General features: G+C 40.0%; 1 protein-coding gene across 1 annotated transcript in view; it reads left to right on the top strand.

Annotated features, from left to right (window-relative positions):
• HYDIN (HYDIN axonemal central pair apparatus protein) overlaps positions 1–24,807 on the top strand; it is a 595,027-nt gene that overhangs the window by 287,964 nt on the left and 282,256 nt on the right. The window contains 5 exon segments of the mRNA XM_053719498.1: positions 3,260–3,499; positions 3,623–3,785; positions 10,443–10,592; positions 10,759–10,917; positions 11,164–11,331. Coding sequence (XP_053575473.1) covers positions 3,260–3,499; positions 3,623–3,785; positions 10,443–10,592; positions 10,759–10,917; positions 11,164–11,331 — 880 coding nt within the window.

The following is a 24,807-nucleotide window of genomic DNA, read 5'->3' as shown; positions in this document are numbered from 1 at the left end:
AGGTTTAAACGTAACTTTTCCCCTATAGACATCAATGGGGCTGCGTTACGGAGCTTTTAATTCCGCGCTTCAGGTTTTTTTCTAACACTCTCTCCCCATTGATGTCTATGTGGAAAGCGTGCACGAGCACGTATTCTCAGCTCTTGGATTTTGTGCGGTATGGAGCTTATTGCTACCATATTGAGGCTTTTCAGAAACTTGTAATGGCAGCCCTATGGAGGGCAAAATAATGCAACTTTTGTTGCGTTTGTTTCGCACCCTTTATAGCGCAAAACTCATAATCTAGGTGTGTGTATTTCCGTTCTGTGGCACTGTGTATGGAAGTAATAGGGTTCATGGTGCAGCTTTGAACGTCATTTGCAAGATTTCATTTAAGTCCTCTTCAACTCACCATGATGAAACAGTGGAACGGTGATTACACTAATTTGTCACAGACAATTTGTTTGGTCTACAAGACAAGGCAATCTCTTTCTTGGAGGATAAACCACCAGTCTATTTTCCAAGGGGCTTTCTTTCTTCATCCATCTAGGACAGGGATCATTATGCCAGCCTTTCAGGATGGGGGGCTGTCTTGGGTTCTCGAAAGGCGCAAGGAGTTTGTTCTCCTCAGTAGGTGAGGTTACCAATCAATGTTCTGGATCTCCAAGCAATTTTCAAAACTCTTCAGAATTTGCCCTCCCTTAAACAAGAATCTTTCCTTCGGTTGTAGTCGAACAATGTCATGGTGGTGGCATATATAAGTTATCAGGGAGGAACCTGAATTTCCTTGGCGATGAAGGAGTTGTTTTGGATTCTGCTCTATGTGGAGTGGAATCACTGTATCATTTCAGCCATTCACATTACAGGCGTAATAAATTGGGAAGCAGATTTTCTCAGTCGTCAGTCCTTTCATTCAGGGGAATGATCTCTAAATCAGGAAGTTTTCAATCAGATTGTGAACAAGTGGGGTTTACCGGACATAGATGGCCTCTTAATTAAATCACAAACTACTGTGCCAGGTTTCGAGATGCACTGGAGGAATTGGTGGATGCTCTAGTGGTTCCTTGGCACTTTCAGCTATTCCCTCCATTTGTTCTGCTTCCAAGGATAGTTGCACACATTCGTCAGGAGATGGCATCAGTTATTCTGATTGGCCCAGCTTGGCTTCACAGGATCTGGTTCATATGTCCAGTTCTCTGCCTTGGTCTCTGCTGTTAAGAAAAGATCTTCTGTCTCAAAGTCCCTTCTTCCATCCAGATTTCAAGGTTCTAAAATTGACTGCTTGGAGATTGAACTTTAATTCTACATCAGAGAGGTTTCTCTGATTCAGTTATCAATACCTTGATCCAAGCAAGGAAACCGATGACAAGAAAGATTTATCTCAAGTTATGGTGTGATTCTAGGGGATAATCGCTGGGACTGTTTTAGGATTCCTAGGGTCCTTCAGTTTCTGCAAAATGGTTTAGATATGGGTTTTTTAGCCAGTTCCTTAAATGGGCAGATTTTGGCTCTTTCAGTTTTGTACCATAGTAAGTTAGCTAGATTGCCAGAAATTCAAACGTTTGTTCAGGCTCCCATTAGACTAAGACCGATTTTGAAGCCGCTGTCTAATCTTGGAATCTCAATTTGGTTTTGAGAGTTTTGCACTTTTCTACATTTGAGTCTATGCATGGTTTAGATATTCAATTGTTGACATGGAAAACTTTCTGTTCTTTCTTGTGAGGGTCCTTATCTTATTTTTCACCAAGATAAAGCAGTTCTTAGGACTTACTATGGTTTCTTGCCTAAGGTTGTTCCTTCTCACAACTTTAACCAGGAGGTTGTTGTTTCTTCCTTATTCCCTTATCCCTTAGATATTTTAGATGTGGTCAGGGCTTTGAAGTTTTACCTTCAAGCTACTAAGAAATGTATGAAATCTTTCAGTTTATTTGTTCATTACTCAGGACAGCGTAAAGGTCACAAGGCTACTGCAGTAACTTTGGCCTCTTGGTTAATTTATAAAGCTTACTTGGAGGCTTTATGAAGGTTACTGTGTTGCTACTCATTCTACTAGGTCTGTTTCCACTTTTTGGGCATTCAAAAATGAGGCATCTGTAGAACAAATTTGCAAAGCTGCAGCTTGGTCTTCTCTTCACACTTTCACAAAGTTTTATAATTTTTTTGTTTTGTCTGCCTTCACTTTCTTGATATTATGGACTCCACAGCTTGGGTATTGGATCCCATAAGTTGTGGCTCATGAACTCTCACTACCATATGAAACAAAACAAAATGTATTCTTACCTGATAAATTCCTTTCTTTCATGGTGGTGAGAGTCCATGAGACCCACCTGTTAATTTTGTGCCTTTCTTTTTTGTTAGCAACAGTTCAGGCTTGCACCTCATTCTGCTTTGACCTTTCCTACTTCCCTGTTTTCTCCTTTGCTTGGCTATATGTTAGACTGGGAGGTAAAGATGAGTGATTAACATTTAAAAGCTGCTGGTGTGTTGGGAGTTTTGCCTACCTCCTGTTGGACTGGAGTTTAATCCCAGAAGTTATGGCTTGTGCACTGCCAACACCACAAAAGAAAGGAATTTATCAGGTAAGAATACATTTTATTTTTAGCTTAATTGGCTTAAATTTTAGCCATTAAATAGGTCCTGGGGAGAACACAATGCTGGGATGCTACCCACCCAGGATGAAACCTTTCACAGAAGACAACTTTCCTGTAGTCTATTAGTCTGATTCCATCCATTAAGTTATTCTAGTCCTGAAATACCAGGCAATTCTTTTAAATTAAGGATTTTTACAACTAACTCCTGACTACATTTCGGCCTGTATGAGCCTTGTCAGTGGAGGGGCAGCTATATCCCTCTAGGTACAGTGGGCAAGGAGTCCATGTCTTGTTGTCCCCATCACCCTTAGAGAAGAGAACTGTATATAATTCTAATCCCTTTCATAGAAGATACATTTCCTGTAGTATATCAGTCTAATCCCATCCACAAGGACAGTCTAACCCTGAAATACCAAGCAGTATTCTTCTGTATTTTACTAATGTATTTTTTTTAGTTCATACATTGGATAAATAAATATATCTTCAAAAGAACATGAATGTATTATGAGGTGTACTTTTTAAAAATGTTTTAATATAGAAGTGTATATTTTGTTGTTGATCTGATAAAATTTCTAATGTGTGTTCACAGGTCGGTCCTGAGAGTAAAAAAAAAATGTTTCTAGACTAACCTCTTTATGTGTTTATTTTTGTGTCTATTATATATGTGGTTTCTGTCTTTGGATTCTTAGAAGCTGTATAGTCAACGATTGTTGCTTCAAGTGGCTCAGAGTAGTCAGCGGGTGATGCTTATGGTGCAGGGTCAAGGACTGGAGCCACGATTGGAATTTACTCCTTCTGTACTGGAGCTGGGGCCCATCCTTCCGTTTAGCCAGGGAGAAGAAGCAGAGGTTCTAGTTAGGAATCCCTGCAGCTTTCCAATTGAGTTCTACTCCCTGGAGATGGACAAGCAGTACCTGGAAGAGGAGAAGGTATGAAGCCTTATCGGATGCTTGACATGTCAGAGCATGCAGTCATCATTTAGTAGATGAAATTTTGCATGGGGATGTTTTTATATTGTAAGGCCTTTTACTTATAATGTCTCCCTAACTCAGATGCTACGGATGCTCAAAGCCTATGACTCTCAGAATACCCTTCTGCTTCCTCCTCGACTGGCAGGAGAAAAATTACCCACTGAAATTCTGGACTATTATGAGGAGCAGAAGCGACTGCAGGAAGATGCCAGCCGAAAACGTGGATTTGAAAGTCATGAGAGTGGTGAGCAAATGATAAGGAAAAAAAAAATCTAGTTTTCTTCATTTGATGGGAAATGTTACTAATGTTTTTATTGTCCAAAAGAAGGAGTTGCATTTAAACAACCATTTATGCTTGAACATGTGAAGTAAAAGCTGTTTAAATTTATACTGAATAGAATGCAGTGTTAGTTGTGTACTTCTTATTAATATTAAAAATGTAAAATAAACGCTGTACTTCTTAATAAAGTACATTGGCTAAAGGGTAATTCATATTAGAGCTAATTGGATGACTAGCACTTTCTTCTAATACCCATTGGTTGAAAGATGTGCTCAATGTACCTGTCAGCCAGTGACCTGATACCAGAAGTAAAGGGTTAAAAAATGTTTTTGCAAAACACATCAAAAACATAATAAAATAGTACACTCATATATACACGTTTTAATAAAAAAAATGTTTAAAAAAAAAAGTTTTAAAAGGGACATGGTATATGGTTGTGTTTGACTAGAAAGGGCCTCAATGTATGTAAATATGTATAGATATATTTGTTTAAATATGTGTATGTATACATGTCTATATGTGTGTGTGTATATATATATATATATATATATATATATATATATGTATAAATATATATATATATATGTATAAATATATATATGTATAAATATATATATGTATGTGTATATATATATATATATAATTTTTATTCAATAAACATTCTAGTCATTTTTAAAACTACAACCATTTAAAAAAAAAAATCATAATTGTCATCTATTATTTATTTTATTTAATTTTGAATATATTTATCATTGAAATGCTGAAACGTTCCACTGCCTCTGAATATAATCTTTAATTTTCCAATAAGCAGTAGGAGTCGTACGACTGCAAGATGCACTTCTCATGCACACATTACCATAGCATTCAGGGCATTAATATGCCCATCTTCTGCACAAGAGTTTACTCGTTGCCTGCACTCTGTATTTGCTTTCTAATGCAGAGCTCAGCTGTCTCAGGTCTGAGGGGAGATCTTTTTTTTTTAAATTGTATTCTCTATCTAAATAATGAAAGAAAAATTCTGGATTTTAAGATTCTTTTAACGTTGTAAAAAAATGATTTCTCCAAACTTTCCTGATTTCTCTTTAAAAAGATGATATTATTTAACATTAAATATGTGTGATTTTCTATAGAATAGATATACTCAAGAATAGAGATGATCTACTCTCACATGTCTGTCTCTGGGAGGCTGAAGAGATAGATGTGTAATAAATACACATAAAGAATGTAATAGATCTGAACATGGTGTGGACCGTGTTAAAAATATCTATGAAAAGATAAGCTTAAAGAGACATTAAGCCCAACATTTCTTTCTAATGACACAGTGAGTCCACGGATCATAATCAATTACTTTTGGGAATATCACTCCTGGCCAGCAGGAGAAGGCAAAGAGCACCACAGCAAAGCTGTTAAATATCACTCCCCTACCCACAATCCCACAGTCATTCTCTTTGCCTGTAGTGCAAGGAGGAGGTGAAGTTTAGGTGTCTGATGAGAAGTTTTCTTCAATCAAGATTGTATTATTTTTTTAGCAGAGTTAAGCCTACTTTCTGGGGTCTAGCTTAGTCCACATCAGTCTCTTCAGTAGGGCAGTTGTGGCTTTTGAGCACTTGAGAACTTGTGAGGTACAATCCTCACTGCATTTTCTCAAGAATCTGCTGCCCTAACTAGAAAACCTAAATAGGTTTACTCAGTTTTTCTCTCTTTACAGGTGCTGCACCCTCTCAAACCAGGTGAGCTGTCCTGCTGCCGGACAGCACTTTCAGGTAAGTGCCATTTTAATTTTCTTTATCAAGGAGATTGCTGGCACTTGTTACAGCTAAAAGCTGTCTTATTTAATATGGGACTTTATTAAACCTTCATGTTTGGGGTTTCTTTTAGGCAGTTTGGGCATTGAGACTGTGAGGGTGATTTATGGTGGCTCAGTGTGTTATAGTAGTTTTTATACTTTAACTTTTGGTCATGGAGATTACTGTTGTAAGCCATTTTTTCCGGCAATTAGGGTTCTGTAACCGCTCTGTATTTGAAAAGGGGATTGTTTTCTCTGTTAGGGAAGTCACTCTGTGAGCTACAGGACAGGTAGGCACCTCAGTAAAGCTACTGAGGTGTATAGGTAGCCTGAGGTCTATTTGGTTTGTTGCGCTAACACACATTTCTATTTAAAGACACAGTACACATTTATTTTTTATTTTCAAATAAAGTATTTTTACCCTTTATCCTTATTTATTACATAATATGGATCAAGAGGCTTTTCAAACCATTATCGCAGGCAAAGTTGCTGCTTGTCAGTTATGTTTTGATGCTCAGGTGGAACCCCCAGTTCCTTTTTGTTCCTCATGCATTGAGAGAACTTTAATTTATAGAGATAAAATATTCGACCATGAGCCACCATTATCCCAGGCAAATGCTGTTCAGGTGTCTCTTGTTGCAGATTTGCCGCAGCTTTCTCCTCAAGCGTCCCAACTTTTTCAGTCTCCACATACAGTGCCCTGTGTTTCCTCTTGCAATCCTGTAGGATTTTCTCTACAAGACATTGCTTCCCAGGTATCCCTTGCGGTATCTGAGGCCTTGTCAGCTTTCCGCATGTTGCAGGGAAGGCGTAAAAGGAAATTTAAGGAAACAGTAAGGTTTCTGATCAAGTTCTGGCTATCCAGAATGTTCCTTCCCATAAGCCTGAGGAAGAAGACATGTCGGTAACATCTGAGGGGGAAATCTCAGACTCAGACAGTGTAATTCCTTCTTCTGATGCTGAAGTTGTATCCTTCAGATTTAAGCTAGAACACCTTTGCTTATTACTTAAGGAGGTTTTGGCTACTTTGGACGACTCCAACACAATTATCGTAGTCAATCCTAAAAAGTCTTTACAATTGAACAAATACTTTGATGTTCCCTCTGCGGTGGAGGTTTTTACAGTTCCTGACCATGCTGCAGAGGTTATTGCTCGAGAATGGGAAAGACCTGGTATTCCATTTTTTCCATCTCCTATTTTTAAGAAGATGTTTCCTATAGCAGATTCTATTAAGAAGTCGTGGCAGACGGTTCCTGAGGTAGAAGGAGCGATCTCAACTTTAGCCAAGAGGACTACTATTGCCATAGAGGATAGTTGTTCTTTTAAAGATCCAATAGATAAAAAATTGGAGGCTTTACTAAAAAAGTTGTATGTCCACCAGGTTGAAGTCCTGGTCTGCAGATATTTCGTCTAAATCTAAGCTCATGGCTATTCCTTACAAGGGTAAGACCTTGTTTGGACCTGGTTTGGCGGAAATTAGCAGAAGGGACGTCAGAGTAATTTTCATTCCTTTCGTAACTTTAAAGGCAAGTCTTCCTCCCCTTCCTCCAAGCAAGATCAAGCCAAGCCTTCCTGGAAGATTAACCAGTCTTGGAATAAGGGAAAGCAATCTAAAAACCATTCAGCTGATTCGTAGTCAGCATGAAGGGTTGGCCCCCAATCAGGAATGAGATCTTGTAGGGGGCAGACTCTCTCTTTTTTCCCAGGCTTGGATAAGAGATGTACCGGATGCCTGGGTGGTGGACATTTTCTGAGCAGAGAGACTTTTTTTCCCAGGGAGTGGGAACTTAATTTGGATGTGTTTTCCAGCTTGACTTTCAAGTGGGGGCAGCCGGATTTGGATCTCATGGCTTCTCGTCAGAATTCTAATCTTCCAAGATACGGCTTGAGGTCAAGAGATCCGCAATTCCGCAGGCATTTCTGATCGTTGCTTTGGCAGTTCCTTGGAACTTCAGTCTAGCATACCTGTTCTCTCCGTTCGTTCTACTTCCAAGAGTCATTGCTCGAATCAAGCAGGAGAGGGCGCCTGTAATTCTCATAGCCCCGGCGTGGCCTCGCAGGATTGGGTATGCAGACCTAGTGGAAATGTCATCCTTTCCGCTTTGGAGACTGCCTTTGAGGAAGGACCTTCTACTTCAGGGTCCCTTCCTTCATCCAAATCTCGTTTCTCTGAAGCTGACTGCTTGGAGATTGAACGCTTAGTTTTATCTAAGCGTGGATTTTCAGAGTCGGTCATTGAGAACTTGATTCAGGTTTTTAAGCCTGTGACTCGCAGGATTTACCATAAGATCTGGCGTAAACACTTGTATTGGTGGAAATCCAAAGGATACTCTTGGAGTAGAGCAAGGATTCCTAGGATTTTGTCCTTTCTCCAGGATGGTCTGGAGAATGGTTTGTCGGCAAGTACTCTAAAGGGTCAGATTTCGGCATTGTCTATTTTGTTACATAAGCGCTTGTCGGATGTGCCAGATGTGCAATCGTTTTGTCAGGCCTTGGTTAGAATTCGGCCTGTGTTTAAACCTGTTACTCCTCCATGGAGTCTTAACCTTTTTCTTAAAGTTTTACAACAGGCTCCGTTTGAGACTATGCATTCTTTAGATATTAAGATGTTATCTTGGAAAGTTTTGTTTCTTGTTGCTATTTCCTCTGCTCAGAGAGTTTCTGAACTCTCTGCTATACAGTGTGATTTCCCTTATCTTATATTTCACTCTGATAAGGTGGTTCTGCGTACTAAGTTTGGTTTCCTGCCCAAGGTTGTTTCGGTCAAGAATATTAATCAGGAAATCGTTGTACCTTCTTTGTGTCCTAATCCTTCTTCTCACAAAGAACGCTTGTTACATAATCTGGATGTTGTGCAAGCGCTAACATTTTATTTGCAGGCAACTAAGGACTTTTGTCAGTTTTCTACATTGTTTGTTTGCTTTTCTGGGAAACGCAAGGGTCAGAAAGCTACGGCTACTTTACTTTTCCTTTGGCTGAAGAGCCTTTTTCGCTTGGCATATGAGACTGCTGGACAGCAACCTCCTGAGAAAATCACAGCTCATTCCACAAGGGCTGTTTCTTCTTCCTGGGCCTTCAAAAATGAAGCTTCTGTGGAACAGATTTGCAAGGCTGCAACCTGGTCATCTTTGCACACTTTTTCCAAATTCTATAAATTCGATACTTTTGCCTCGGCTGAGGCTTCTTTTGGGAGAAAGGTTCTTCAAGCAGTGTTGCCTTCTGTTTAGGTTCCTGTCTTGTCCCTCCCTTATCATCTGTGTCCTCTGGCTTGGGTATTAGTTCCAACAGTAATTGATGATGATCCGTGGACTCACCGTGTCATTAGAAAGAAAACTAAATGTATGCTTACCTGATAAATGTATTTCTTTCTTGACACGGTGAGTCCATGGCCCGCCCTGTATTCAGACAGTTTATTTTTATATAAACCTCTGCACCTTGTGTTACTTTCTTTCCCTCCTTTCCCTTTGGTCGAATGACTGGGGGATTGTGGGTAGGGGAGTGATATTTAACAGCTTTGCTGTGGTGCTCTTTGCCTCCTCCTGCTGGCCAGGGGTGATATTCCCAACAGTAATTGATGATGATCCGTGGACAAGTGGTCAAGAAATAAATAAATGTATCAGGTAAGCATACATTTCCTTTTTTTCTTCCATGATTCAGATAGAGCATACAATTTTGAAAAAGGTTTCCAATTTACTACTTTGTTGAAGATATATCTAGGTATCTGTCTGGAGCACTACATGGCAGGAAATAGTGCTGCAATCTAGTGCTCTTGCATATGGATAACATTGTTGCAAAACTGCTGCAATATAGGGCTCCAGACATGGGCATGCTCCTAATATTAAGTTCCTGCTTTTCAACAAAAGATACTAAGAGAATTAAAAAAATGATCATAGAAGTACATTAGAAATTTGTTTAAAATTGAATGCTGTATCTGAATTATGAAACAAAAATTTGGGGTTTCATGTGCATTTAAACAACATTCCAATTTACTTCTGTTATCAATTTTGATTTGTTCTCGCAGTATCCTTTCTTGAAGCAGCAGCAATGCACCACTGGTAACTAGCTGAACACATGAAGTAAGCCAATGACAAGAGGCATATATGTGTAGCCACAAATCAGCAGCTAGTTCCCAGCAGTTCTTTGCTGATCCTGAGCCTATCTAGGTATTCTTTTAAACAACGGATAGCAAGAGAACAAAGCAAATCAGATAGCAGAAGTAAATTAGAAACATATTAAAATTGCATGTTAATAATAAAAGAAAAATGTGAGTTTCATATCCCTTTAATGCTTAAGACAGAATACCAGTAGTGCATTATTGCTCCTTCAACAAAGTGTACCAAGAGAATGAAGTAAATCAGATAATAGAAATACACTGAGAATGTGTTTTGCCCTTCCGGAACAATGGAAGATTTTTTTTTTTTGTTTAATGTTCCTTTTAATGAAGTTAGATAATTAGTCACGGTCCAGACCAAATTCATTAATCTGATGTCCAGTGGAAGAGGGGCTTCCTCTATTTCCCTGCATCTGGGATGTGTCATGCATTTCCCCCATACCGAGACATGGGTTAACATTGCTGCTTCATTTTATTTTGGGTGGAAATACCCCCACATTTTATTGAATTCTTTAATAAATGTTAAGCTGTTCTGGGCTGCTCCCCCTCCAATGGTAATGTGTAATAAGATTCTGGAACTGGAATAGTAAAGTTTTTGGGACCACGGCAACAAATGAATAGCTCAGTTTGGCAAGAAAATAATTCTGAGCACAGCCAGTGTAGAGGATAATTCCCACTTTCACTTTTGTGTCACTTTAAGATATTACTATTTATTTATCTCCAGGTGGTGTGGAGGAAGATCATTCATCTGATACGGGAGTCAAACAGGAACATCCCCCAACCGAGCACATCCCTACAAACAGCTGTGATGATGGCCAGGTTGAAGGGAAACCTGTGGATGCTGAGGAGGAACTTGCTAAGAGAGCAGGATCAGGCAAGTATAGCTGACATTGCATCTCAAATAGAAAGTCTCTACTTAGTATAATTATCTATGGTATGAAAGATAACAGACATGAGTTTGTACCTAAACTATTTTTCCCTGTGTTACTTCAAAAAGAAAAATAGTTTCTGAAAATATAATTTTTTTTGTCCTTTAACAGGTGAAAAGATTTTAAGCAGCAAAGCTGTGGGTGAGTTGGACAATAACCCTATCTCCCTGGCACTCGCCAGACATCTGGGTATTGATACCAGCAGTGAAGGCCGAGCAGCACGTAACCGACGAGGGATCGCTATCATTGTATATGGTGCACCTCTTACTGGTTAGTAAATATGTTTCTTCTTTAACAGTTTGTGTAGCAGTTTAATAGGAGATATTTATTTGATGCATTGGCTTTTAACTTCATGGTGCACACTTACTTAGATCATGGTAAATTTTGCACCTGTTTATGTGTGTGCATTTCTTCAGCTGCCAACAATAATGTAGATGAAGTGACAACTGTTCTAAAATATATTCTTTCAGTATAGTTACTATAACATTTTCTGTCCTTCTCTTCTCATTTGTTTAGGGAAGTCCTCAGCTGCTGTGTCATTGGCTAAACATTATAATATTGCATGCTTATCTATTGACGCTGTGATTATGGAAGCCATTTCTGATGGAAACAGCAGGTCTGGACTTCGAGCAAGGCAACTATGTGCCAAGGCAGCATTAGAACAGGCTCGAAGAGAGTCAGAGGGTGCAGGTGAGTTGTGTGGAAGAGAAGTAATGACATACGCCTAGATTACTAGTCTTGCGTTATGAGCTATGCGGTGCTATCATGCAGTTTTTTTCTCACCGCTCACTTACCTGCAGCGCTGGTATTACGGATTTTTACAAACCCGGCTTTAAAAGGCAAGAAGCTGCTTGAGTCAGCGGTGAGCTGGTCGTACGTGCTCGTGCATGATTTCCCCATAGACATCAATGGGGAGAGCCTGCTGAGAAAAAGTCTAACACCTGCCAAAAAGCAGCGTAAAACTCAGTAATGCAGCCCCATTGATTCCTATGGGGAAACACATTTTATGTTTACACCTAACACCCTAACATGAACCCCGAGTCTCAACACCCCTAATCTTACACTTATTAACCCCTAATCTGCCGCCCCCGACATCGCCGACACCTACATTATATTTATTAGCCCCTAATCTGCCGCTCCGGACATCGCCGCCACCTACATTATATTTATCAACCCCTAATCTGCTGCCCCCAACGTCGCTGCCACTATATTAAATGTATTACCCCCTAAATACAAGTCTAACCCTAACCCTAACACCCCCTAACTTAAATATAATTTAAATAAATCTAAATAAAATTACTATCATTAACTAAATTATTCCTATTTAAAACTAAATACTTACCTATAAAATAAACCCTAAGCTAGCTACTATATAGCTAATAGTTACATTGTAGCTAGCTTAGGGTTGATTTTTATTTTACAGGCAAGTTTGTATTTATTTTAACTAGGTAGAATAATTACTAAATAGTTATTAACTATTTAATAACTACCTAGCTAAAATAAATACAAATTTACCTGTAAAATAAAACCTAACCTATGTTACAATAACACCTAACACTACACTACAATTAAATCAATTCCCTACATTAAATACAATTAAATAAATTAAATTAGCTAAATCACAAAACAAAACCCACATTAAATTACAGAAAATAAAAAACAAATTACAGATCTTTAAACTAATTACACCTAATCTAAGAGCCCTATCAAAATAAAAAAGCCCACCCAAAATAAAAAGAAACCCTAGCCTAAACTAAACTATCAATAGCCCTTAAAAGGGCTTTTTGTGGGCCATTGACCCAAATAAATCAGCTCTTTTACCTGTAAAAAAAAAATCCAAACACCCCCCCAGCAGTAAAACCCACCACCCACACAACCAACCCCCCAAATAAAAGCCTAACTAAAAAAACCTAAGCTCCCCATTGCCCTGAAAAGGACATTTGGATGGGCATTGCCCTTAAAAGGGTTTATTGCTGCCCAAAGCCCTAACCTAAAAAATAAACCCACCCAATACACCCTTAAAAAATCCTAACACTAAACCCAGAAGATTCACTTACCAGGAGAAGTCTTCATCCAAGCGGCAAGAGGTCCTCAACGAACCCGGCAGAAGTGGTCCTCCAGACGGGCAGAAGTCTTCATCCAGACGGCATCTTCTATCTTCATCCTTCCGATGCGGAGCGGCTCCATCTTCAAGACATCCGGCACGGAGCATCCTCTTCAAACGACGGCTTCTTCTGAATGAATATCTCTTTAAGTGACGTCATCCAAGATGGCGTCCCTTAGACTCCGATTGGCTGATAGAATTCTATAGGATTGAGCTTGCATTCTATTGGCTGTTCCAATCAGCCAATAGAATGCGAGCTCAATCCTATTGGCTGATTGGATCAGCCAATAGGATTGAAGTTCAATCCTATTGGCTGATTGCATCAGCCAATAGGATTTTTCTACCTTAATTCTGATTGGCTGATAGAATTCTTTTAGCCAATCGCAATCTAAGGGACGCCATCTTGGATGACGTCATTTAAAGAGATATTCATTTTGAAGAAGTCGTCGTTTGAAGAGGATGCTCCTCGCCGGATGTCTTGAAGATGGAGCCGCTCCATGTCGGAAGGATGAAGATAGAAGATCCCGTCTGGATGAAGACTTCTGCCTGTCTGGAGGACCACTTCTGCCCGTCTGGAGGACCAATTCTGCCAGCTTTGTTGAGGACCTCTTGCCGCTTGGATGAAGACTTCTCCCGGTAAGGGAATCTTCGGGGGTTAGTGTTAGGATTTTTTAAGGGTGTATTGGGTAGGTTTATTTTTTAGGTTAGGGCTTTGGGCAGCTAAATGTCCTTTTTATGGCAATGCCCATCCAAATGCCCTTTTCAGGGCAATGAGGAGCTTAGGTTTTTTTAGTTAGGCTTTTATTTGGGGGGTTGGTTGTGTGGGTTGTGGGTTTTACTGTTGGGGGGTTGTTTGTATTTTTTTTTACAGGTAAAAGAGCTGATTTATTTGGGGCAATGCCCTGCAAAAGGCCCTTTTAAGGGCTATTGATACTTTAGTTTAGGCTAGGGTTTTTTTTTATTTTGGGTGGGCTTTTTTTATTTTGATAGGGCTCTTAGATTAGGTGTAATTAGTTTAAAGATCTGTAATTTGTTTTTTATTTTCTGTAATTTAGTGTTTGTTTTTTGGTGATTTAGCTAATTTAATTTATTTAATTGTATTTAATGTAGGGAATTGATTTAATTGTAGTGTAGTGTTAGATGTTATTGTAACATAGGTTAGCTTTTATTTTACAGGTAAATTTGTATTTATTTTAGCTAGGTAGTTATTAAATAGTTAATAACTATTTAGTAACTATTCTACCTAGTTAAACTAAATACAAACTTGCCTGTAAAGTAAAAATAAACCCTAAGCTAGCTATAATGTAACTATTAGTTATATTGTAGCTAGCTTAGGGTTTATTTTATAGGTAAGTATTTAGTTTTAAATAGGAATAATTTAGTTAATGATAGTAATTTTATTTAGATTTATTTAAATTATATTTAAATTAGGGGTGTTAGAGTTAGGGTTAGACTTAGGTTTAAAGGGTTAATAAATTTAGAATTTAGTGTCGGCGACGTTGGGGATGGCAGATTAGGGGTTAATAAATGTAGGTAGGTGGCGGCGAAGTTGGGGGCAGCAAATTAGGGGTTTATAAATATAATGTAGGTTGCGGCGATGTCCGGAGCGGCAGATTAGGGGTTAATATTTTTATTATAGTGGTTGCGATGTGGGAGGGCCTCGGTTTAGGGGTTAATAGGTAGTTTATGGGTGTTAGTGTACTTTTTAGCACTTTAGTTATGCGTTTTATGCTACAGCGTTGTAGTGTAAAACTCTTAACTACTGACTTTAAAATGCGTTAGGAATCTTATCGGTAGAGGCTGTACTGCTTACTTTTTGGCCTCCCAGGACAAACTCGTAATACCGGTGCTATGGAAGTCCCATAGAAAAAAGGGTTTACGAACTTTACGTAAGTCGGTTTGCGGTAAGGCCAAACAAGTGTGCGGTACGCCTATACCTGCAAGACTCGTAATAGCAGCAGGCGTTAAAAAGCAGCGTTAGGACCTGTTAACGCTGCTTTTTTTACCTTAACGCACAACTCGTAATCTAGCCGATAGTATTTTTTTTTATTATTATTATTTTCTCACAGAACTACTTTCATGACAAGTGAGGTTATAGTATTATGCCTTTCTGGAGTACATAGAAACTTTTCCAGAAGTCTTGAGTGGTTCTTTCCTTTCCTAAATATTTCCCTCCACTTGATTCCACCATAATTCACCACTCTGAAATAAGGTAGACTGGAAAGTGTGTGTTATTTTGTAGATAAGCAAAAATATGGATGAGATGTGATCCTTTTGAAATATGTTAGGATAATTGCAGATTTGTAATCTGTGCTGATTCTGCCCTAATGTAAGTCGTAAAGATTTGAGATCCCTTTTGGTACACCATGCTTACTACTGCAAAGGTCCAGCCACCCAGTGACTACTCTCTACTGCCAGGGCTGTAGCTATTTGACCCCATGCAAACAGCTCATACACATGGACGTTTCTCCTGAGATTATTACCTTCATATTTTATTGACTAACAGTCTTTATGTGTCATCATATGTCTGCGTATTATACCTCGAAGTCTACTATTTCTTTCCATGCGTTTATTTATTTTGTTGTACCAGCACTTTTGTAGTTTTTATGCTGTTTTTAGTTGGGAAACTAACAGGTTGTATAAAAATTTGCCACTACATTGCAACTCAAAAATTGCAGAATTGATAAAGATTTGTATATACCTCTTGTCACGGGTGCTACTTGCTCTCCATTATAATCAATGAAGCGGCACCTATCTCATAAATGTTCACTACTCAGCTCCCGGAGGGCCCAATCTAAAGCTCTCTGGACTGGCGAGATTATTAAAGAATGCTCGCCAGTACTTCTATTTCCCTGATGGAATGATCTAAAGCCACTTTTCTCGTATGAAAATGCATAATAAAATTCATATTTTAACCCCTTAAGGACAAGGCCATTTTTCAATTTCTTTCCCTTAAGGACCAGGGCTATTTTTAGATTTCTGCGGTGTTTGTGTTTAGCTGTAATTTTCCTCTTACTCATTTACTGTACCCACACATATTATATACCGTTTTTCTTGCCATTAAATGGACTTTCTAAATATACTATTATTTTCATCATATCTTATAATTTACTATAAAAAAAAAAAAATGAGGGAAAAATGGAAAAAACACACTTTTTCTAACTTTGACCCCCAAAATCTGTTACACATCTACAACCACCAAAAAACACCCATGCTAAATAGTTTCTAAATTTTGTCATGAGTTTAGAAATGCCCAATGTTTACATGTTCTTTGCTTTTTATGCAAGTTATAGGGCAATAAATACAAGTAGCACTTTGCTATTTCCAAACCACTTTTTTTCAAAATTAGCGCTAGTTACATTAGAACACTAATATCTTTCAGGAATCCCTGAATATCCATTGACATGTATATATTTTTTTTTTAGAAGACATCCCAAAGTATTGATCAAGGCCCATTATGGTATATTTCATGCCACCATTTCTCCGCCAAATGCGATCAAATAAAAAAAAATGTTCACTTTTTCACAATTTATTTTACACACTTTTACACACTAGGTTTCTCACTGAAATTATTTACAAACAACTTGTGCAATTATGGCATAAATGGTTGTAAATGCTTCTCTGGGATCCCCTTTGTTCAGAAATAGCAGACATATATGGCTTTGGCGTTGCTTTTTGGTAATTAGAAGGCCGCTAAATGCCACTGCGCATCACACGTGTATTATGCCCAGCAGTGAAGGGGTTAATTAGGGAGCATGTAGGGAGGTTCTAAGGTTACTTTTAGCTTTACTGTAGTGTAGTAGACAACCCCAAGTATTAATCTAGGCCCATCTTGGTATATTTCATGCTACCATTTCACCGCCAAATGCGATCAAATAAAAAAAAAAAACGTAAAATTTTTCACAATTTTAGGTTTCTCACTGAAATTATTTACAAACAACTTTTGCAAGTATGGCATAAATGGTTGTAAATGCTTTTCTGGGATCCCCTTTGTTCAGAAATAGCAGACATACATGGCTTTGGCGTTGCTTTTTGGTAATTAGAAGGCCGCTAAATGCCGCTGCGCACCACAAGTGTATTATGCCCAGCAGTGAAGGGGTTAATTAGGGAGCATGTAGAGAGCTTGAAGGGTTAATTTTAGCTTTAGTGTAGAGATCAGCCTCCCACCTCCCTCCCAAACAGCTCTCTTCCCTCCCCCATCCCACAATTGTCCCCGCCATCTTAAGTACTGGCAGAAAGTCATATAGGTATATAATAGGTATATTTTATTTCTAAAAAAAAAATGTATTGCATATTTACATATGCTGCTGTGTAGGATCCCCCCTTAGCCCCCAACCTCCCTGATCCCCCCCAAACAGCTCTCTAACCCTCCCCCTCTACCTTACTGGGAGCCATCTTGGGTACTGGCAGCTGTCTGCTAGTACCCAGTTTAGAATAAAATACATTTTTTTAATTATTTTATTTAATTATTATTTTTTTTTCTGTAGTGTAGCTTTCCCCCCCCCCATAGATCAACCCCCACCCACTCTCAGATCCCTTAGATCGTTTTCTGATACTTTACTTTCTGTAGTGTAGCGGTTCCCACCCGCTCCCTCTTCGTGCACGCGCCCGTCGTGCGCGCCCCCGACAACCCCACCTCCCATCCCGCCCCCTCACTTTTCTTGATTTCATCGATGGCCGCCCACCTGCCTCCCACGCCAGCTCCCACCCACCAACGAATGCGGCCATCGATGCCCGGTGCAGAAAGGGCCACAGAGTGGCTCTCTCTGGATCAGATGGGGGTAAAATGTTATTGCAGGATTCCTCGATATCGAGGCATCACTGCAATAACCGGAAAACGGCTGGAAGCGATCAGGGTACGTCGCTGGTCTTTAAAGACCAGCTTGTGCAAGATGTACCCTGTATGACGCATGTCGTTAATGGATTAAACATCATACAAAACTAATAATTTAACCATTCACACAAAAATAAGCTGGGAAAATTTGTATTGTTAAGGTGCATCAAAAATCTTAACAAAATGATTCACCAAAAATAGTATTTTACCAAAAACTTAAAATTTATATGTAAATTACACAGGAATAAATTGTTTTAAATATGCACAGAGTAAATCTTAATTTCTTTCTAATTACACAGTGAGTCCACGGATCATCATCAATTACTGTTGGGAATATCACTCCTGGCCAGCAAGAGGAGGCAAAGAGCACCACAGCAAAGCTGTTAAATATTACTCCCCTACCCACAATCCCCCAGTCATTTTCTTTGCCTGTAGTGCAAGAAGGAGGTGAAGTTTAGGTGTCTGATGAGAAGTTTTCTTCCATCAAGATTTTATTATTTTTTTAGCAGAGTAAGCTTACTCTGTTACTTTCTGGGGTCTAGCCTTGTCCACATCAGTCTCTTCAGTAGGGCAGTGGTGGCTTTTGAGCACTTGAGAACTCGTGAGGTACAATCCTCACTGCGTTTTCTCAAGAATCTGCTGCCCTAACTAGAAAACCTGAGTAGGTTTACTCAGTTTTTCTCTCTTCACAGGTCCATGTGAGGTGCTGCACCCTCTCAAACCAGGTGAGCTGTCCTGCTGCCCGACAGCACTTTCAGTTAAGTGCCATTTTAATTTTCTTTTGCAAGGAGAATGCTAGCACTTGTTACAGCTAAAAGCTGTCTTATTTAATATGGGACTTTCTTTTAGGCAGTTTGGACATTGAGACCGTGAGGTGATTTATGGTGGATCAATGTGTTATAGTAGTTTTTATACTTTAACTTTTGGTCATGGAGATTACTGTTGTAAGCCGTTTTTTTCTTCAGTTAGGACTCTGTAACCGCTCTGTATTTGAAAAGGGGATTGTTTCTTCTGTGAGGGAAGTCACTCTGTGAGCTGCAGGACAGGTAGGCACCTCAGTAAAGCTACTGAGGTGTATAGGTAGCCTGAGGTCTATTTGGTTTGTTGCGCTAACACACATTTCTATTTAAAGACACAGTACACATTTATTTTTTATTTTCAAATAAAGAATCTTTACACTTTATCCTTCTTTATTACATAAGATGGATCAAGAGACTTTTCAAACCATTATCCCAGGCGAAGTTGCTGCTTGTCAGTTATGTTTTGAGGCTCAGGTGGAACCCCCAGTTCCTTTTTGTTCCTCATGCATTGGGAGAACTTTAAGTTATAGAGATAAAATATTTGACCATGAGCCACCATTATCCCAGGCAAATGCTGTTCAGGTGTCTCCTGTTGCAGATATGCCGCAGCTTTCTCCTCAAGCGTCCCAACTTTTTCAGTCTCCACATACAGTGCCCTTTGTTTCCTCTTGCAATCCTGTAGGATTTTCTCTGCAAAATATTGCTTCCCAGGTATCCCTTGCGGTATCTGAGGCCTTGTCAGCTTTCCCCATGTTGCAGGGAAGGAAACAGTAAGGTTTCTGATCACGTTCTGGCTACCCAGAGTGTCCCTTCCCATAAGACTGAGGAAGAAGACATGTCGGTGGCATCTGAGGGGGAAATCTTAGACTCAGACAGTGTAATTCCTTCTTCTGAAACCATAGACCTAAAGGATACATACCTTCATGTTCCCATTCACAGGGACCATCACAAGTTTCTGAGATTCGCCTTTTTGGACAATCATTTCCAGTTCATGGCCCTTCCATTCAGCCTTGCCACAGCTCCCAGAATCTTTTCAAAAGTTCTGGGGGCTCTTTTAGCTGTGCTTCGATCTCGGGGCATTGCAGTGGCACCTTATCTGGATGACATTCTGGTTCAGGCGCCATCTTTTCAACAAGCAGAATCTCATGCGGAGATCTTGTTGTCTTTTCTTCGATCCCACGGATGGAAGGTGAATCGGGAAAAAAGTTCTCTGGTTTCATCTATAAGGGTCGCATTTTTGGGGACCATAATAGACTCCTTGTTAATAAAGATTTTTCTGACGGAGGTCAGAAAAAGAAAGATTTTCGACTCTTGTTTTGCCCTTCAGTCCTCTCCACGGCCGTCAGTGGCTCAATTTATGGAGGTAATCGGTCTGATGGTGGCTTCCATTGACATCATTCCATTTGCTCAGTTCCATCTCAGACCTCTGCAGTTATGCATGCTCAGACAATGGAACAGGGAGCATATGGACCTGTCTCCGCGTGTAGATCTAGATCAGGCTTCAATAGACTCTCTTCTGTGTTGGCTTTCTCAGGATCATCTCTCCCAGGGTACTTGCTTCCGCAGACCCTCCTGGGTGATTGTGACCACGGATATCAGCCTTCTAGGTTAGGGATCAGTATGGGGCTCGTTGAAGGCTCAGGGCTTATGGACCCAGGAGTTGTCAGTATTGGCCATAAACTTCTTGGAGCTGAGAGCAATCTTCAATGTTCTTCTGGCCTGGCCTCAGTTAGCCTTAGCCCGGTTTATCAGATTCCAGTTGGACAACATAACCTTGGTGGCCTACATCAACCACCAGGGGGAACTCGGAGTTCCTTGGCCAAGACAGAGGTGGCCCGAATTATTCAGTGGGCGGAGACCCACAACTGCTGTCTTTCTGCGATCCACATTACAGGAGTGGACAATTTGGAAGCGGATTTTCTGAGCAGACAGACTTTTCATCCCGGGGAGTGGGAACTTAATTTGGATGTGTTTTCCAGCTTGACCTTCAAGTGGGGGCAGCCGGAGTTGGATCTCATGGCTTCTTGTCAGAATGCCAAACTTCCGAGATACGGCTCGAGGTCAAGAGATCCGCAGGCATTTCTGATTGTTGCTCTGGCAGTTCCTTGGAACTTCAGTCTAGCATACCTGTTTCCTCCGTTCGCTCTCTTTCCAAGAGTCATTGCTCGAATCAAGCAGGAGAGGGCTTCTGTAATTCTCATAGCCCCGGCGATGCCTTGCAGGATTTGGTATGCAGACCTAGTGGAAATGTCATACTTTCCACCTTGGAGACTTCCTCTGAGGAAGGAACTTCTTCTTCAGGGTCTCTTCGTTCATCCAAATCTCGTTTCTCTGAAGCTGACTGCTTGGAGATTGAACGCTTAGTTTTATCTAAGTGTGGATTTTCAGAGTCGGTCATTGAGACCTTGATTCAGGCTCGTAAGCCTGTTACTCGCAGGATTTACCATAAGATCTGGCGTAAATACTTGTATTGATGTGAATCCAAAGGATACTCTTGGAGTAGAGTAAGGATTCCTAGGATTTTGTTCTTTCTCCAGGATGGTCTGGAGAAGAGTTTGTCGGCAAGTACTCTAAAGGTTCAGATTTCGGCATTGTCTATTTTGTTCCATAAGCGCTTGGCGGATGTGCCAGACGTGCAATCATTTTGTCAGGCCTTGGTTAGAATTTGGCCTGTGTTTAAACCTGTTTCTCCTCTATGGAATCTTAACCTTGTTCTTAAAGTTTTACAACAGGCTCCGTTTGAGCCTATGAGGCCTATCTATCAAGCTCCGAATGGAGCTTGAAGGGCCGTGTTTCTGTCGAGTCTTCAGACTCGCCAGAAACAGCAGTTATGAAGCATCGGTCTAAAGAGCACTACTCCATAACCCTGTCCGACTGCTCTGAGCAGGCGGACAGACATCGCCGCAATTCAACCCGATCGAGTACGATTGGGTTGATTGACACCTCCCTGCTGGTGGCCCATTGGCTGCGAGTCTGCAGGGGGCGGCGTTGCACCAGCAGCTCTTGTGAGCTGCTGGTGCAATGCTGAATACGGAGAGCGTATTGCTCTCAGCACTGTCGGATCAGGTCGACAAGACCTTTGTTAAATTGGCCTCTATGCATTCTTTAGAGTTCTGCGTACTAAGTTTGGTTTCCTACCCAAGGTTGTTTCGGTCAAGAATATTAATCAGGAAATCGTTGTACCTTCTTTGTGTCCTAATCCTTCTTCTCACAAAGAATGCTTGTTATATAATCTGGATGTTATGCAAGCGCTAAAATTTTATTTGCAGGCAACTAAGGACTTTGGCTGAAGAGCCTTATTCGCTTGGCATATGAGACTGCTGGACAGCAACCTCCTGAGAAAATCACAGCTCATTCCACAAGGACTGTTTCTTCTTCCTGGGCTTTCAAAAATGAAGCTTCTGTGGAACAGATTTGCAAGGCTGCAACTTGGTCATCTTTGCACACTTTTTCCAAATTCTATAAATTCAATACTTTTGCCTCGGCTGAGGCTTTTTTGGGGAGAAAGTTTCTTCAAGTAGTGTTGCTTTCTGTTTAGGTTCCTGTCTTGTCCCTCCCTTATGATCTATGTCCTCTGGCTTGGGTATTGGTTCCCAACAGTAATTGATGATGATCCGTGGACTCACTGTGTCATTAGAAAGAAAACTAAATGTATGCTTACCTTAAAATGTATTTCTTTCTTGACACAGTGAGTCCACGGCCCGCCCTGTATTCAGACAGTTTCTTTCTATATAAACCTCAGGCACCTCTGCACCTTGTGTTACTTCCTTTCTCTCCGTTCTCTTTGGTCGAATGACTGGGGGATTGTGGGTAGGGGAGTGATATTTAACAGCTTTCCTGTGGTGCTCTTTGCCTCCTCCTGCTGGCTAGGGGTGATATTCCCAACAGTAATTGATGATCCGTGGACTCACCATGTCAAGAAAGAAAGAAATTTATCAGGTAAGCATAAATTTAGTTTTTAGTACACTGGATCCGCAAAAAACACACAGCAATTCGTACTTATAAGTACAAAACGCAAAGCGTAATTGTTGTTTTTTCGTAAAATGGCCTGAACATGGGCGTTCCATGGGCATATATAAATTGTCTCTCTACTCCCAGTGTAATTCTGTAAATATTTTCGCACTACAAATCACACAGTTTTTTCTCGCCAGTTAGAAGGTGGCAAACTTTTCTCAAAATACTTATAACCCTAACAGAAAAACACATGCATACAGGCAAATGTAAGATGCTATACGCAGAAAGCAGCGTAATGTGATTTATACATAGAGCTCCATTATTTTCAATAGGAGCCATCTCGCCATCAGGTCAGCCCCTGCAATGGTCGGCGAGAAAAAACACATTAGATCTGGCGAGATTTAGATCATTGAGCCCAGAGTAAGTTTCACTGTGAAGGATACTGATATCACAAAAATGCCTTCAAAATGTTACAGAACAATCTATTTTTAAAAACAAACCTCTATAAAACAGTCCTCTCTAACATATGGAAAAAGAAAACTTGAAAACAGTTTACAAGAAATAAAATAAAAACTAACCAATCTTGTCAACTTAAATAGCGAGATATACACAACATCAAAGTTCCTCTTGTTAGGCTTGAACCATTGGCAAAATAGAATGGAAATCTACAGCTCCAGCACAGTATTGCACGTAATTATGAGTAAAACAATAATCATTTATATATGCAATTAAAACTTACAGTTCACCAGACACATACAGGAGTGCAGGTACAAACAGTCACAGCAGCTACATCATCTGACGTGTTTTATTTCCCTTCTGGCATTTTGTTATAGACAGTGAGAGGTATGAACAGTGCCAATCATACGTATCCTCTCAATAATACCACTCCCACTATTAGAACAATCTTGCATCATTCTGATGTAAAGCAACAATATCAAAAGTGTTAAAAACATAAATACTAAATGTAGAAAGGGAAGTATGTTTCATTCAAGGATACATTATATGAACAGCTGAAACAATTACAATTCATTTCCTGTTCCTATTTATAATACACAAACATATCAAAGGCTATAATAGGCTATAATATGACCACTTTTTAGTACTTTAAAGTTACTGCATTTTATAAAGCTCAGTGGGCAGAATATTCTATATAAAATAGTACATATCAGAAACATCAATAAGCTTGACACCCGTCATAGATAGACACATATTTTCTATAGATTTTAAGGACCCTGATATAGGTCCAAATCCACCTAAGATCAATGCCTGCCGGTTCCCTAGTACTTAATTTGAAAATTAATTTTACTTTTTTTATCTAGAAGTTTCTTAAAGCGGTCTCCACCTCTTTTATCAAATAGTTTAAAATCAGTGGCCTGAAACATTAATGCTCTTTTCTTTCCTATGGCATGGAGAGTCCACAAATCATTCCAATTACTAGTGGGATAATCACTCCAGGCCAGCAGGAGGAGGCAAAGAACCCCCCAGCAGAACTGTTAAGTGTCACTTCCGTTACCCTTAACCCCCAGTCATTCTCTTTGCCTTGATCACGGGAGGATGGCGAAGAAGGTGTCTGAAGATTTTAATCCTTTAATGGGTACTTTTTCCTGCAAGCAAGGATAAGGGGCTGTGCTATATCCATGTCAATCTCTTTAGTAAGAGTAATGGTGAGTTTTAGCAGTTAGAAGGCGGTGAGGTGGTCCATGCTTTATTTCTAACACCTATACTACGCCTTTGATAGAAAACCAGAGTTGGTTGCTCTGTGTTTTCTTTTTCTACAGGTCCCTGACAGATGTTAGGGAGTCAGTCACACCTAAGAAACTGTTCCTGCCCTGTAGCCGGATCCACAGGTAAGTGCTATTGCCTTCTAGGTCCTGAGGGCAGCACTCTAGAGGTTAATCCTCTGTGGATCATCTTATGGGACAATTGTTATTCCTGTATATTGGGAATTTATTTTAACTTATATTGGGCAACATTTCTAAGCAGGCACTTCAAAGTGGAACTTTATTTTTATTTGGAGCATAAGGGGTTAATGTTTAGCCCTATAATTTTTGAGACTGACTCGGGCTGGACACTTAAGGGGAATTTGTATCTGTGGAGGTACGTGTGGCTTAGTTTTATTTATTCCGATCAAGTCACAGAGCCTATGCATACAATGGTGTTGTATTTATTAGGTGCATTTAATGTATCAGATTCCACAGCGCTGAAAATTATGCGCTTTGCATACTGTGGCGCAGTTGTTTCTCTTTTGTGCTCACGTGAGCCTCTGCTCTTCTGCCTTTGTTTTCACAGCGGATTGAAGAGTGGAGTGGCGTGCTGCATGGGAGCTGTTTTTAGAGTTATTTACAGCTTTGTTTAGGGTGGTAGACGGATCAGATCGTCTCTCAACCTTTTCCTTTTCGTCTCTGGTTACTAGTGAGGTTCCTGGTTCTGGTTGGTGAGTTACCTCAGTACGTCTGAGGCTATAGAGG

The sequence above is a fragment of the Bombina bombina genome, chromosome 1 (genome assembly GCF_027579735.1).
Source record: "Bombina bombina isolate aBomBom1 chromosome 1, aBomBom1.pri, whole genome shotgun sequence".
NCBI lineage: Eukaryota > Metazoa > Chordata > Amphibia > Anura > Bombinatoridae > Bombina > Bombina bombina.
Note: the sequence above shows the minus strand (reverse complement) of the source record. Positions and strands in the feature narration are given on the sequence as shown.